At 35.1% G+C, this 16,795-nt stretch overlaps 1 protein-coding gene across 1 annotated transcript in view; it reads left to right on the forward strand.

Moving 5' to 3' along the window:
• LOC114053907 (E3 ubiquitin-protein ligase MIB1) overlaps positions 1 to 14,401 on the forward strand; it is a 144,230-nt gene extending 129,829 nt beyond the window's left edge. Inside the window, exons 18-21 of the mRNA XM_027877031.1 lie at positions 2,099 to 2,177; positions 5,972 to 6,085; positions 8,107 to 8,207; positions 12,345 to 14,401. Coding sequence (XP_027732832.1) covers positions 2,099 to 2,177; positions 5,972 to 6,085; positions 8,107 to 8,207; positions 12,345 to 12,485 — 435 coding nt within the window. The 3' untranslated portion in view covers positions 12,486 to 14,401. The remainder of the gene's footprint in view (positions 1 to 2,098; positions 2,178 to 5,971; positions 6,086 to 8,106; positions 8,208 to 12,344) is intronic.
• The last annotated feature ends 2,394 nt before the right edge of the window (positions 14,402 to 16,795 follow it).

Below are 16,795 nucleotides of genomic sequence, written 5' to 3' on the forward strand. Positions count from 1 at the left end.
GCTTTTTGAAGATGGAGGAGACATGGATGTGGTGGCCTGTGTCCCTGCCCCCTCCCAAGTCATCTGAGAACCTTGCCTCATAATTTACTGAAAAAAATTAAAGTCATTCATTAAGAACTCCCTCTTTTCTTCTCCTCATCTCACATCACTGAGATGCCTTCTGCCATTATCTCTCACTTCACACCTGTCTCACCTGATGAGGTGGCTCTTCACCTTATCAAGGCAAACCCCTCTACGTGCTCAAAAGTTACCATTTCATCCTTTCTTCTCTAGTATATTCCTCCCTTTAGCAACCCTACTTTCACTTCTCTTCAGTCTCTCCCTGACAACTGGTTGCTTGTGTACTGCCTACAAACACATCCATGTCTCCTCCATCTTCAAAAAGCCTTTGCTTTTTTTTAAAAATCTGCAATAGCCAAATAACTATGTTTGAGTTGTAGACAGGTTTCCCTCTTACAAGAAAAGGCAAAGGGGTGAGAGGAATTCCTCTCTGTTTTCTAGGTTCTCAAAAAAAATTCAATTCTGTGTACAAGGCTGTAGGGAGCCACAGAAGCTTGTTAAGCAGAGGAAGAGGAATGATGAGTCACATTTGTGCTTTATTTAGGAATATACATTTGGTAGTTATATACAGGATGGACTGGATAGGGGAAAGACTGGAGGGAGACCAACTAGAGGGGGTATTGTAATAATCTAGGGAGAGGTGTTCTAGGGTGGTGGCTGTGTGAGTAGACAAAACAGGTTAGATTGAGAGAGTTGTAGAGTAGAATAAAAAAACAAACACCAAAAAAAAAAACTTAACTGATTTGGTATGTGAGAGAGAATGAAGAATGGGGGTGACTTTGAGGGTCACTAGAAGTATAATGGTACCCTCAATCAAATAGAGAAATTAGGAGAAAGTGTTTGGATTTAGGGTAAAAGAGAAGATGTGATATGTTTGAGATGTCTATAGAATATCCACTTGGTGTTATGGGATTGATGCTCAGAAGAGATATATAGATTTGAGGGTTATTTGTATAGGATAATAGTTGAACCCATGGTAACTGATAAATTCACCTAAAGAGAGCGCAGAAAGAAGAAAGCCTAGGATAGAGTCCTGGAGCTCACCCACATATAGGAAGCAGAACATGGATGATGATCCTGCAAAGGACACTTTGGGAGAAGAGAGACTGTCTGGGAGATGATGGCCACTAAGTTTCAGAGTAGTCAATAATAATAATAATAATAAAGATGATAATTTATTCCCATTTATAGTGTTTGAATTTTTGGACAGCACTTCACTTACATTTCTCTCTCATTTGATCTTCTCATCAATCCTGGGAAATGGGTAGCATTTTATAGCTGAGGAAACTGAGATGTAATTGACTTGCCTAGGGTCATACAACTAGAAAGTATCTGAGGCTGGATTTGAACTTAGCTCTTTCTGACTCCAATTGCAAGTGTTTAGCCAGTACACTTCGCGGGGATTCCCCGTGTAAGCTGAATCAAGAAAAAGGAACCAAGTAAAATGCTGGCCCAGACAATCTGGGATTGAACTCATCTGTTAGGATAGGAAAAGTGCTCTGTAAACTTATCTGTTTCTGTCCCTTTATGTATTTTATTTTTCCTTAACTTCCTTGAAAAATTACTTTAGAAAAATATCCAGTCTTTTTTGAGAGAAATATAGTGAAAGCAGCAATGCGGGGGGCGGGGGGGAGGGCGCGGCGTGGGGGGAGAGGGGGAAGAGGAGTGGGAAATGTGAGTATGGAATTCGGAGTGCTGATATCAGCAATAGATGGTGGGTCTGAGGCATAGAGAAGTGATGTCACACCCCATTTTGGACTCTGATAGCTTCTTCATTTGTGGATTTTGAAATCCCAGTCCTACCTGGAATTTTTACATTTAGGAGAAATAAATTTGAGTAGAAATAAATGTTAGATCCTAGATTTGCATATGGTTTAGGTTAAGTGGAATGTGAGCCCCTGGAGAGCAGAGATTCTCACATATGTCTATCCCCAACATCCAGCACAAGTCTAGCACATAGAAGGTGCTGAGTGCATGCTTATTGCTTGACTGATTATTGACTGGATATCTGTGCTAATGCCATGGCCTCCTCCTGCAGATTGAAGAATGTGTGGTGTGCTCTGACAAGAAAGCTGCTGTTCTTTTTCAGCCCTGTGGCCACATGTGTGCTTGTGAGAGTAAGTATGCCTAGGCAATACTCAACCTCCATTATAGCGTTTTGTAAGAATAGAATAAGAGGAAGTCTAGCTCCGTTTTTTGTGCCCAGATGTTACCTCACTAAAAACCCTAATCTGTTGATATTTGGAGGGTACTTCACTGCTTAACATTTGCTTCCCTATTTAGTATGTCAGTTTTTCCTGTGTTCTTATGTTAGCTGATTCCTACATCCTCCACAGAGCTCTAAATAGAAGTTATTGTCTTGCCCTTGCACAGTATCAGCTGTAGATATCTATATAGTCTACAGGATGTCCCAAAAGTCTTAGTGCAGCTAAATAGCTTAAAACTGCACTAAGACTCATGGGACATCCTGAATAAATGATCCTTTATCACTCAGCAAAGTTTAGTTCTGAAAAAATATATGCAAACAAAATTCATTTAAAGGGCACTTTATTTCTATTATTTACAGTTAGTCTTTGTTTTCTACACCAAAATGATTTCTTCATGTACTTTCCTCACCCTTTGCCCTTGCCTCAAATCTCCCTTGTAACAAAGAAAAGCAGGGAAGCATAATTAATTGATGTAATAATTGTATCTCTAACATTTGGAATATGTTGTCATCTGACCTCAGATTCAGGATTGGTCATCATATTTATTATGAGTTTAGTTGTTTTTGATGGCATTTTTATTTATATAGTATTATATTTGTGTGTAGTGGTTTGTTTTTGTTTTTTTAGAAAATTTAGATGTATGTATCCATATTTGTATACACATACAGAAATACGTATAAGCTTTTTAATAAGGTAATAACAATTATCCTGTTTCTGTTTTTCTTTTTTTAATTTTTGCCTTCTGTTATTATTTATGTAAACAGTGTGCATATTGTTTTGGTTTTGTTTTCTTTTATAAAGTCCTCCTCTTTTTTTTATGTTATTTTCATTTGTTATTTCTTATACTATAATCTGCAACTTGGAATCACAATTAACCATTCCACAAACATTGGACATATAGATGGTTCTCAGTTTTTTGCTATTATAAATTATGTTGATATGAATATTTTTGTTAAAAAAAAACCAAAACAAAACCCTTTTCTCCCCTGTGTTTTATTCTGTGTGGATCATATCCCTAGGATATGGCCCTAATAGTAGGATCACTGGGTTACAGGTTATTCCTAGTTTTGTAACACTTGCTAATTAAGTAAATTTTTTAAAAAAGGTTAAATCAATTAACAGCCTCACCAGCAATGTATGTGTGCCAGTTAAAGAATTTGAACAATTTTGGAGGTGGTTTTTAATAATTTTTTTGAGAACTGCCCCTTTATACTTTGAACCACTTAAAAGTGCACTTTAAGTTTTTTTTTTTTTACCAAATTAACATATCTACTTGTAATGTACACCAACCTTTATGTTTCTGCTTTTGAGCCTTTACCAGCTATTACACCTCTTTACTACTTTCCATTACTCTTTGTGCCAAGTGATGTCACAATAAAATTAGTTTCTTTGGAGATACAGGCAAAAATTAGATCATGTTAGCTATATGTATTTTTTTTTCACTCCCCCTAATCTTTGTATTTCCTCCCTTTTTACGTCCAGTTTTTGTCCAGCATACCATGTTCTTCTCTCTACTTTTTTGTTCTTTTCATTCAGGGTTTTTCAAAGGTTTTAAAAACCATTCTCCTCACTTGAATAGCTTCAGGGTAAAAGTACAGTAAGTTATGCTCCTAAAATAATTTAGTAAGCAGCACTTAATAAGCTATCTAAATAAGATAGTAATTAAAGTAGTAAAGTGACCTGATCTTGGCCTGTCATTATGAAATATATTTGTTAATAAAGACAAACCTGGAGTTGAGCTTTCTAACTCTGCTGACATGCCTTGACTGTTGGCCTCCTATTTTGCAGGACTAGTCTGAGAATTCAGAATTGTAACTAGTCTCTGCTGTCAAAACCACAAATAGGAAGGGAAATGATCTTTGTCAAGTAACATCCAGTTAAGGTTTCATAAGCTAAAATGACATCCTGAATTAGATTTAGAGGGTAGGGAGCTCATTTTTGTGAAGAGTTAAACTTTTGGAAGGGCTTTCTTAAAGAAAAGCCCAGCTTGAAGTTACCAAAATAAGGTTTATTTTGGGAATGTCTTATATAGCATGAAAATTGACAACCTTTTAAACTTGAAAAATATTTTCCCTAAAACCATACAATTCCAAGCTAGAGTTCTTTACACATTCAACTCCTGTGTAGCATGTTCTACGTGGACAGATGATTTACCTACTCTTTCCCATTTTCATTGAGTTACGCTTTATTTTGGGAGTACACCTTTGTTGTACCTCTAGTCAGAATCCTTTAGAATCAGGGAATGTCAAATTAGAGTTTATCCTATTTATCCCCAAAATCATTCAGTGTCTTTTCCTTTCAAAATACTGATGTGTGATAGGAAGCTTCTAAACAGACTCTTCTGCAGGCAAAGGAATGAATTAGAAGGCCATGGAATGATCCACATAGAGTAAAATGTTAGCCCTGAGCCTGTTTCCTCAGTTTGTAAACTGAAACGGGTTGGATAAGACTATAATTATGATCCCTTTTGGCTCTAAATTCTGTGATACTGTACCTTTTCTCCAGTGCTGCCATTTCAGCAGCTTTTACTGTTTCTTTTTTTAATATATATGTTTTGTAGGGGGCAGCTAGGTGGACACTTACTAGCTGTGTGACCCTGGGCAAGTCACTTAACCCCAATTGCCTTAAAAAAAAGATATATGTTTTCCATCAATATTTGAATACTGGAAAAGATACTCTTTCACTTCACCTGTAATTTTAGATCTTTGTAACCATGAATTAAATAGAATTATAAATAATATGTAAAGCTTCTTATTTAACTGTACTTGTAGTACCTACCTATGATGTTTTTTGGGGAAGAAAAAAAGAGTATTATTCAGTCTTAGTTTACAAGCCATGAGTTACCTAATATTTGAGTAGTGGAAAAAAGGCATTATAGAGTCTGAATGGGCAAAAAATCTCAGTGGTCATGTAGTTCATCTCCTTTTCAGATTGTGAAGCTCATCTATAATATTCCTAACAAGTGATCATGTAGCTTTTGCTTTCAATGGTTGGAAACCCACCATTCCCCTGTGCTCCTCAGCCCCACACCAGGGGCAGCCCATTCCATTTTTGAACTGCTCTAGTTGTTAAGAATGTTTATTACTATGGTACTTTCATGCTACTCTTTGCATAGAAATTATTTTTCAGTACAGTGGCTATTTTTATTTTTACTCTATTGACTCATTTTGATAGAAACAGCAGGAAGAGAATGGTTCAACATAATGCAGAAATTTTGGAGTACAGTATTTTGCCTCAGAAAAGAGTTTTAGAGAAAACTGCAGTGGGCTTACAAGCAACCAGTCACCAGTCCAAGACAGTGCAGTGTATTGGTAAGAGGTGGGCAGTACCAGGATCATTCTGGTATTAATTTGTGTTTTGAAAGAAAAGTCTCCCTTTTTCTTTCCTTTTTACATTAAACTCCTGAAATGGACATCATGTTATTTATTTGTAGAAAAAAAATTGTTTACCAAAATATTAGGGAGTGTAGTTAATCCTTAAATTATGGACCACTGATTCTGGTGTCCTAAAAATATAGGAAAGGTTTGATTTTTGTTCTAAGGTTTATAACATGTTTAGTGTTACCTTCCTGGTAGGCATATCAGGATAGTTTAGTGGGGCTTCCCTTAAAAGTTATTTAGATTAGATAGAAGAAGAGTCAACTGCAGAGGAAAGGGTAATATGTGTCCCTTGTCTAAATAATGTATCTACCTTTGTTTTTCCAGACTGTGCTAACCTGATGAAGAAATGTGTGCAATGTCGGGCAGTAGTTGAACGGAGAGTACCTTTCATTATGTGTTGTGGTGGCAAAGGCTCAGAAGATGCCACTGATGATATTGGTAAGTTTATTTTCTTAAAATTTTTTTCTTACAGTTGGACCCATTTCAATTAATTCAATTCAATAAGCATTTATTAAGCTCCTGCTTTTAGGAATAAAAGACAAAAATGAAAGTTTTTGTCTTCAAGGAGGTTACGCTCTATTTTCTTTTTTGTCTCCTAATTCTTAATAATAAACTATTTTCTTACACATAAAAAGATTAATATGTTTGTTGGTCTATTGTTATAAATTAGTAGTCAGGAAAAAAAGTTATTTTAAAGCCATTTGTATGGTGATTACAAACCTGAAAACATTCAAAAGACTTTCCTCCAAAATGAAGAAAAAAAAAGGGATAATTTTAAAAGATTATAGTTATATCTTTGTTTCAATAAATTAGAAATGTGGGTCAGAAAATTATACAATTTGACATAATTGGATACACGTACAACTTCTTCCCAAAACACACCTCTTGTATAAAAAGGGAATTACGTGTTTTGTTTTGTATCTGGGACTCCACTATAAACTGGTAGCATACAGTTATTTCTTATGATGTGGTAGAAGGGAGCATTAATACAGATAATACTGGACATTGAATTATGGATATTTATTCAGGACTTTTCATGTCAAATACAACTGTAAATGTGTCTTCAAGTAGAGGGAGAGAATATGGCAGAATAGGGCTAGTAATGAGATCAGACACCATTCTTTTTTCTCTTTTATATGAGACTATTTGATACTTTGTAGCACTTTCATTTTTTTCATCTTACACTATTATTAACAAGAGTTAAGATTCCTATAAAAACGATCTCCTCAGCTGAACAAAAACCTTTTGTAAGGTTTTTAAGGAAACTAGGAAAATGTCCATTCCCTTTGAACCAAGGACATTACTGGGTTTGTACTTCCAGGAAGCCGTCAATAAGAAAGTCCCCATATACACCACAATATTTACAGCAACTTTTTTATGATAGCTGAGAATTGGAAACAAAGTGGATGCCCATCAGTTAGGGAATGGCTAACAAAATTATGGTATATGAATGTAATGGAGTATCACTGTGCTGTAAGAAATTACTGTGATGAGTATAGAGAAGCATGGAAAGATCTATATGAATTGATATAGAATGAAGTAAGCAGAGCCAAGAAAGCAATATACACAGTTACTACAACAATGTAAATGGAAAGAACAATGACATACCAAGAGTAAATATAACAAAATTGTAAAGATTAAGCATGCCTAGATTGAAGAAATATGAGAGGACATCCCCAATCTACTCCTTCATGGTGGTTGGATCCACAGGTGTTACATATTGCACATGTCTTTGAACTTTTTCAATGGATTGGTTAGTTGTACTGGGTTTTTTTTCCCTCTCTGAAAAATAGGATTTGTTATGTGGGATGGTTCTCTGGTAGAGGGAGGGGAAAGGAACACTTGGAATAACTATTATGATGTAAAAAACAGAAAATATCAATAAAAACTTATCTTTTTTTTTTTTTTAAAGGAAACTGACCTTTGGGGTAAAATTGTCTTCCATTGCCTCTCAATCCATTCCCAAAGTCTTCAGACCCATAGCTTTTACTAGTTACTCTTAGGCTAGTACAGTATAGAGAAAGCAAGCATAATAGAGATATTTATGAATCTGAGAAGGGGAAACAAGGAAAGTGCTGACTCCAATTTAAAAACTTTGTTGAGGCTTACTTCAGTCAGGCACTACAAATGAAGCAATCTGCTTTTTATGTTACTGTGCCAAATATACCCATTGTTTAAAAGAGTCTTGTTTTAAAAACCAGCCTAATAGGGGGCAGCTAGATGGTGTAGTGGATAGAGCACCGGCCCTGGAGTCAGGAGGACCTGAGTTCAAATCCGGCCTCAAACACATAACACTCAATAGTTGTGTGACTCTGGGCAAGTCACTTAACCCCAATTGCCCTCACCAGGAAAAAAAAAAAAAACAGCCTAATAATAGAGGCCATTTCATGAAGAATTCATGTAAAGTACTACATCCAGTTATGGTGAGGGGATTTAAAAATACTCTATCTATATTGCAGCAAGTGGAAACATTCCAGTTTTACAGAAGGACAAAGACAACACCAATGTCAATGCTGATGTACAGAAGTTACAGCAACAGTTACAAGATATCAAAGAGCAGGTAAAAATATCTTTATGTTAAAACACTGATTTTTATGAATGGCTTTTAGGAGAAGAGGGCATCTATTTGCTTCCTGAAATCAAAGCTCTATTTCATACTTCACATTTGTCCTCTAATCTAAATCTGGTTGATCAGAATTATTTCGTTGGATAAAAACTTGAAATATCAATGTTATCTTACTGCTAGAACCATTTCTTTTCTATCTGTACATATAAAACAGTCCCATAATAAATGGTGATGTAGAGCAGTGCTTATTTTCATATGCCAGATAAGAGTTATGTATTAATTATATACAATCAATTGATTAAAATTCCTGAACTGAAGGAGTTAAAAATAATATAATTAGATCCATTTTCTTGATGTAATTGTGGCCTTGTAAGTTCTTGATTTTGATAGGATACTAAATTCATTCTAAAACAAATTTAAGATTGGTGCTGAATTTTCAGAATCTTTTTCTTTCATGTAAGAAATGCACATGCACAGAGCAGAGAAGCTAATTTTTGAAGAAAATAGTAGTTTTTTCATGAAAGTTATTTTGTATCATTTTGTTTTGAAGTTCCTTTTATTGAGAGATATAAAAACATTTAAAATAGTTCCAAAACTTTTTAAAATAGATTGGTAATGTAGTGGATTTGTAAATTTTTAATTGTAACCAGGGGAAACCTTTATTAAAAGCTCTCCCCTGACACTTAATAGCTATGTTTCCATGGTCTAGTCACAGACATGATTTTGTATGAAACAGATCTGGGAATTTTAGTGTTCTTGTAATCTCAGCATAAGTCAGTAGTCTTGATATCAAAACCCAAAAAAGCTGATGAAATTGTGGACTGCCTTATGAGAAGCACATCTTCCAGTAATAAGCGAGTACAATAGTCTTGTTGTAGGGTACTATGCTCAGTTCTGTGTACCATATTTAATGAAAGATGATGAAAAGCTAGAGAATGACCAGAAAAGAGCAACAAGATGGCAGAAAAAAAAAAAAGGCCTCAGATTTATAGCATATGAAATTTGGTTGAAGGAACCAGAGAGGCAGCCTGGTATAGTACAGTACTGTATTTGGAGTTTGGTCTCCCTATTTTGTATTTAGAGTTAGGAAGACCTGAGTTCAAATCTCATCTCACTATGTGACATTGGGCAAGTCATTTAATTTTAGTACTTCAATTTCCTCATCTGTAAAGTAAGAATATTGGATTTGATAACATCTGATGTCTTCCATGCCTAAATTCATGTTCCTGCGATCCATTCCAACTCTAAACTGTGATCCTATGAAGTAGGAATGTTTATCTTGAGAAATGAAAGGTGTTAGAGGACATGATAAACTGAAAGTGTGTCAGTCTTTGCCCCCAGATGGTAGATTTGTGCACATTGAGCAAATTTAGGCAATATATAAGGCAAAACTTACTGATGATTAAAGCTATCCAAGAATGGAATGGACTTACTTGGGGGTGTTGTAGGTTTTTCCTTATTGGAAGTCTTCAGACAAAGGTTGTGAAATCTTTTCCAGATACAGGTTGTAGTATATGGCCATTCAAGTTCCTTCCAACTTTGAAATTTCAGGATTCTGTGAATAGGCATGAGAAGAGATGGAAGTATAGCATGTTGTGATCAGAATTCTGGGTCATAGAGGTTGTACAAGCACTTACACCTCCATATAAATGCTTGCTCTTGATGGTAAAATCAGGGGCAAAAAATCTGTGTGTAGTTTGAATGAAGGAGTAGATCATGAGAGTTGAAGAGATTGAGAAACTGTAAGGCCAGAATATTTGAGGGAATTCTGTGTGTGTGTGTGTGTGTGTGTGTCTGTGTGTGTGTTTTGAAGTTTCCAAATTTTGAAGTTGGGTTTAAGGAGGAAAAGATTATGAGCCAGGTTCTGAGTTCCTTGAAAAAGGGAGGAGAAATAATCTGATGCCTGGTAGGTGACTGTACTTAATGATTTAAATAGGGTGAATGATTTAAATAGGGTGACTGTACTTAATGATTTAAATAGGGTCAAAGTAGAAGAGGTTGCTGGGTGATGGTAGCGTCTAGAGGGTCTAGTAGTGGTAGTGAAGACAAAGGCATCTTCCACCTCCTGACCTATTACACTGGGAGAGGTTTGCCAGCCTTCTGAGGTTAAGTTTTCATGAGTCTCAAAACACGGAAGGAAAAAGGCAAGGAAGAGATATAAAGGGAAGTTTGTTGATAGAATTGGGGGTCCAGAGGACATAACAATTGCTGATATTTATATAACTTTAATTAATACTAATTTATCTCATTTGATTCTCATAATAACCCTGGATATGAGGGGCATGAGATAGTGATGAATCCAGAATGACTACTAGTTTGGGAGGTTGAAGGACTGGAAGGATAGTGTTGTCCTCTACAATAATAAGGAAGGTGGGATGTAGGGAGGGTTTAAGGGAAAAGATAAGTTCAGTTTTGGACATACTTAGTTTAAGACATTGCCTGATCATCCACTTTGAGATGTCTGAAAGGCAGTTGGAGATATGAGATTAAAAGTCAGCAGAGATATTGGTGCAGGACCTGTAAATTTGAGAATCATTATCATAGAGATGGTAATTACATCCATGGAAGCTGATGTACTTCACCAAGAAGAGGGCTGGGACAGAACCCTTAGGGACACCTCCAGCAAAGAATACTGAGAAGGAGTGGTTAGATAGATAGGAGAACCAGGAGAGAGGAGTTGCTTGAAAACTTAAAAAGATGAGTATCTAGGAGGAGAATATGATCAACAGTTTTGGAGGTGGCAGAAAGTTCAGAGAGAATGAGGATTGAGTAAAGGCTGTTGAATTTGGCAACGAAGAGATCATTGGTAACTTTAGAGAGAGCCATTTTGGCTCAGTGATAAGGTCAGAAGCAAGAATAGAGAAAGTGGAGGCACCTCTTGTAGACAGCCTTTTGGAAGAGAAGAGATATAGGTCAATAGTTAACAAGAGTGGAAGGATCCAAGTGAATGGTTTTTTTTGGGATGGAGGGGACATGGGTATGTTAATAGACAGTAGGGAATGAACTAGTAGACAGGGAAAGATTGAAAATAATAGAATGGGGATGACAGAGGGGGCAGTCTGTTGGAGGAGAAGGGATGGAATGGGATCACTTGAGCATAGAGGGCATAGCCTTGGAAAGATTAAGGTTACCCAAGCATGTGAGTTAGGGGTAAAGGAAGAAATAATGGTAGAAGGCTTCTGAGTGATGGGAGAAGAAGAGGGAACTCATGTTGAATGTCCTCAATTTTAATTATAAAATACGAAGCTAGGTTCTCAGCTGAGAGGGTGGGGGGAAGAAGGAGCCATGGGAGGTTTGAGAAAGAATGGAAAGGTTTGGAAGAGCCACTGTGAAGAGAGTTATTATGATTTGATAAGGCAAGTGTAGTACATCACCTAGCCATAATGAGGGCCCAGTTGAGGTTGTATAATATAAATTTATAGTGGACTCAATCAGAATGATTGTGTACTTTTCTTTACCTTCGTTTTGCAGCATGTTGTAGGAGCAAAGGTGGCAGACAGTGGGAGTGATCCAAAGCTGAGACTTGGCAGGGTGTGACTGGTGAAATAAGGGGCCTAAAAAGTCAAGAGATGAGCCTGTTGTAGAGTTGAATCAGTTCACCAGTGGGTCAAGATGGGGAAAAGAGGAGAGAGTGGCTAGTGTAAAGGAGATGGCCTGGGAGAGAATTTGAGGAGGCAGGGGATTGGAGGCCACAGTATAGATTGAGAATAGGTTTAGGTAAAGGAAATCAGTGGGAGAGGTAATAGATCATGCTTAGATAAGGGGATTTCAAAATTCTTGAAGGTTTGTGGTAATTTTGGGTAATGGCAAGATCAAGGAAATTACCATATTGAGCCATTTTTTACCTTCTTTATAACATTTCTCATCTTGGCAGCTTGTGTTCTACCTTAATGTTAAAACCCTTGGATATTTTTTCTAAAAATTAAAATTGTGGAACATCAGTGTTTTCTACATATAGGGAAGAAAAAAGGACACTTATAATTAAATTACTTGTCATGCTTAGAAAAGGCTACGATAACAGATTCTCAAGAAAAATAATATGGGAAAACTAGTGATATCACAGTTGTGAAAAGTTGCAATTTAATGTTTCCTCAATAATTATACTACTTGTGTTGCCACATTCTTTCACAGACAATGTGTCCTGTGTGTTTGGATCGTCTGAAGAATATGATATTCCTCTGTGGCCATGGAACATGTCAGCTTTGTGGAGATCGAATGAGCGAATGCCCTATTTGCCGCAAAGCCATTGAACGGAGGATCCTTTTGTATTAAATGAGAAATAGCAGTGGGTTTTGTTGGCTAAACGAAATTTAAATGCGTTTGATAACAGGCAGTTCTAGTGAAATACTGTATAATACCATAGCCTGTGTAATACATTATAATTACTTTGAATGCGCTGAAACCAAACAAACCACAAAACAGTATTTGGATAGTCATTTTGAAATTTGGATCAAATCCATGTAAGCCACAGTTAATTTAAAAAAGTTTTTTACTCCAGTCTTATAGAGTATGGTTTGTAATGGGACAGATTTAAAAATACATTTAATTCCTAATTCTTTACTACTTCCATTAAATTTTCTTTTACTATTCAGTTTCATCAACCCTTAGATGATATACTTTTTTGTGTTTTCTCTTATCCTTAACATTAATAGTCATTTTTCGCATTAAGCCTAACATAGATACTAAGAAATTAACACTTCTTTAAAATGCCATATAGCACCAAGTGAAGTAGGCAAGTCAAACCTTTACCTCATTTATATTAGGCATATAGGGTGTTTCAGAAGTCTTTAGTGTAGTTTGAGGCTCCAAAAAATAGCTTCAGGCTGCACTAAGACTTTTAGGACACCCAGTATAAAATCATAATTGTAAATGGAACATTACATAATGTAAATAAGTTTGAGAAATGTTTTGAAAGAGGTAATGAGAGAGTAGAAAGACTGCTGAACTTGGGAATCACAAGTTTGAATCAGGCTCTGCCACATACTGCCTGTGTGATGCTAGCAAGTCCTTTAACCTCACTGGAATTCAGTTACTTTACTTGTAAAATGTGGGAGTTGGACTAGATGATTTCTCAGGTCTCTTCCAACTCTGGAGCTACGATCTCATGGCCTATGCTCTAAAAGCAAACATCCGAAATTTCATTTTCATTTCCAATGATTTCCAGTTTTTCTTAAAGAAACAAATTGGAGTATGGAATAATGAGAGAACAATCACAACTTCATATTAACAGTTTATTTCTTAGATTGTAAAAGAAAAATCAGTAATTTGACTCTTGTTATCTGTTAACCTAAAAGTAGTTGATATTCTTACTGAAAAAAAAAAATAAGAATGGGCAATCACAATGAGGAATTGAAGAAAATAATATTAAGGATCATTTTCCTACAACATTGCAAAAATAGAATTATTTATTTATATATGTTTGTGTAGCTTCTGGCCGTTGTTGAAAGACACTGCCCTTCTTCTGTGACCTAGTACACTGTTATTATTAAGCCTTATAGAAAAATGGTGTGAATACATGGTATATTCACCTAAGTACTCCAGTTACAGTTACATAATTGCCAATATTGGTCTTGATCTGACCATTAAGAAGAGTAATTGCTCCTTTCACAGGCCACTAAGTTTCCTCTTAGTAAATTAACTTTTCCAGCACACTTAGAATAATGAACCTTCCCAAAGGCTTTCCAGGTTTTCTCTTTCTTCTTGCAGGATCAGTTCCATTACTTTTGACAGTGTTGGTAATTCTGTGTATCTTCATAGGTCTTACATGACATGATACAGCTATCTCCCCAAATTATTGGGGGGTATCTTTATGAATTTATAAATCTTGGTACCTACAAATAACTACTTCAACTATTGCTGCCAGTGCCCTCCAGAAAATATTTGAGAACAAAGTAAAAATAGATTTTTCATTTTCGGGGGAAGAGTTGGGCTCTGGTGGTCAGTACAAAGATAGGAATAATTTCTATTGATGATATCATTTGCTTTGATACTGTCATTGGCTGTGTAGAGAATCAAAAGATTTTGTAGCGTTTAAATGAGCAGAAGCATGCTAGCATATCAGAAAGAACAGTGGATTGAAGTGAAGTGTTTTTAGATCTTTCATTGCTGGACAAGTGTACATTGTCAGCAGTTCAGAGCGACAATTTGCTGACCAGTACCTAAGCTCTTTATTTTCATATATATATACATATATATATATATATGTATATATATATATATATATATATAATACATACACAGATATCTCTCCTGTGTATTTAAAAAAAATTTTTTTTACATTTGCCTTCTGTTAGCAACACTTCCTTCTTCAAAAATTTCCTACTATACATAATTAGAAAGTCTCTTAATCTGGGGCCCATGGATGCCAAAGGTGTCCGTTGATAGATTTCAGAAGGTCTGTGATCTTTGATGGAAAAAAATTACATCTTTATTTCAGTATAGTTGATTCCCTTGGAAATCCTATATATTTTATATATCAAAAATATTATTCTGAGAAAGAATCTGTAGGCTTCATCAGACTGCCAAAGGGGTCAATGAAAATTAAGAAACTCCTGCTCTACCAAATACTATTTCCACATAGCCAAGTATTATGTTGACTGATTAAGTGGACTCGTTTTGGCTAGCCTGACGGTGGTAGTAATAATTTTAGTTGTGAAAATAATAATTTTATTTAACAAAACCTTTTCTTTGTTCCCTGACTCCTAGTTCTGGAATTGACTTTAAAGGGGAATTTTTGCCCGTTCAGAGTGTTCTCAGTACTTTTGTTCATGGTTTTAAAATACAGTATTCTAAACTTCTATCCCAAAGTTCATAATTTTTTGTAGTAATTGTTAATGAATTTGTGGATTTATGTCAGTTATTACATTTCTGAAGTTATTTTTGTGAACAGATAATCCTTTTGTTTTGATCAACTGAAAGTTTTTTTTTTTTAATAATTTTGATTTTGTGAGAGATGATGAGGAGCAGAATTTAACATGTTCTCCAGCTGTTTGAAACTTTGACCTCATTTTGTATCTCCCAGGAGTAGTTCCTGATAAGTTATTTCTCATCCCGTTAACCATCTCTTTTTATCCTGTTGTCACTAAGGATTTCTTATTGTTTTCAGTTATGTGTTGAACTCTTACTAGTTGGTCAGATCTCTAGAAGACTCTAGTTTTAGAAAAGATGTAGGGCCACTTGTGTTGTTTTGCCTTAATGTCTTTTCAGAATCATGGTTGCAATTGTGCCATTTCCTTAATTCTTAATTTCTTCAGTATAATCAAGTAGTATGTATTGAATATCACATTGCACTGAGTTGGATGACCAACCTTTTTGGATTCTGAATTTCCAAATACTAATTAGTTATGAAACAGCTACTAAATTAATTTTTTATTTTGAGCTTATCTTTTTTTTTTAATCTATTTTTCCCCGCCCTAATTTGAGCTAGGGAAGATGGATCTCAGACACTATTAATTTAACTTTAGTCAATGCCATTTCCTGCACTGGAGACCTTTGAAACTTTTATGGGCAAGATCTTCATTTGTGTATCCAATTTCCCTTTGACATCCTCCCTAGCAATCTTGTTTGGTGTTCTTCCCAGTGCATTAATACCTGTCCTTTGTTGTTTTGTGTGTGTTGGGTGATTTTTTTTTTTTTTTTGAGGGAGAAGTAGAAGGGACAAGTATGTTGTCATATTTTTACATGTTTTACCTAAATTATCCTTACATATATTTAGCCAGATATATGTAGCTATTTTTATTTCATTGTTGTTAGTCCTTCTTATTCATTACCATATAACAAATTATTTAATATCCCAACCTTAAATTATTCTATAAGACCTTCTGTCAACCACCAAGCTTTCAAAGTTCAGTGTTAGTTCAAATATTCATTCCTGATATGTCAGGATTTTCTGAATGTTGTGTCAGAATTTTAATATGTCAGATTCTGCTGGTAATTATATAATCACTACTGTAATTTCATTTGGCATTTTATATTCAACATCTTCTTAGAAGTAGATGTTAAAATTAATTTTGATAAGAAAAGAAGTACAATATGGTTTAATCACCATTAAGCACCTATGGCTGGGGAAAATAAATTTAGAGAAAACAAGATCCCTGTTAATTTGGATGTCAGAGTATATATGTATCTTATTTGTCTCTTTTTACTCTCTGTATTATAATACAAGAGTTTTCTGTTATAACACTGCCAATTCTTGGAATAATATTAGTAAGTTTAAAATGAAAACTTACTGAAGGTGCTATTCTTTAAACACAATCTTTTTAATGTACTTGTTCCTGTTGCTATATATACCATATACATATCTTGTAAAAACCTTCATGCCCAACATGAAAACCCTAGCGCAAATTAAAATTTTGTTAGGATAATGCTAGTTCTAACCAATAAATTAGTTTCATTGGCATAATAGGTAATATAACTTTAAAAGCTAAATTAAGATAATGCTAAAGTTCAAACACTACAAATTGACAAATTTTGGAAGTGTTTGTTGAAGTCTAATTTTACTAAATTTTTTTAAATGACTGATTTGGTTTGCAAGACCATTTTTAACATATTTAAATCTATGTTACTTAACTTTTGTACAGCTC

Source organism: Vombatus ursinus, unplaced genomic scaffold (genome assembly GCF_900497805.2).
Source record: "Vombatus ursinus unplaced genomic scaffold, bare-nosed wombat genome assembly UNPS02014812.1, whole genome shotgun sequence".
Taxonomy (NCBI): Eukaryota; Metazoa; Chordata; class Mammalia; order Diprotodontia; family Vombatidae; genus Vombatus; species Vombatus ursinus.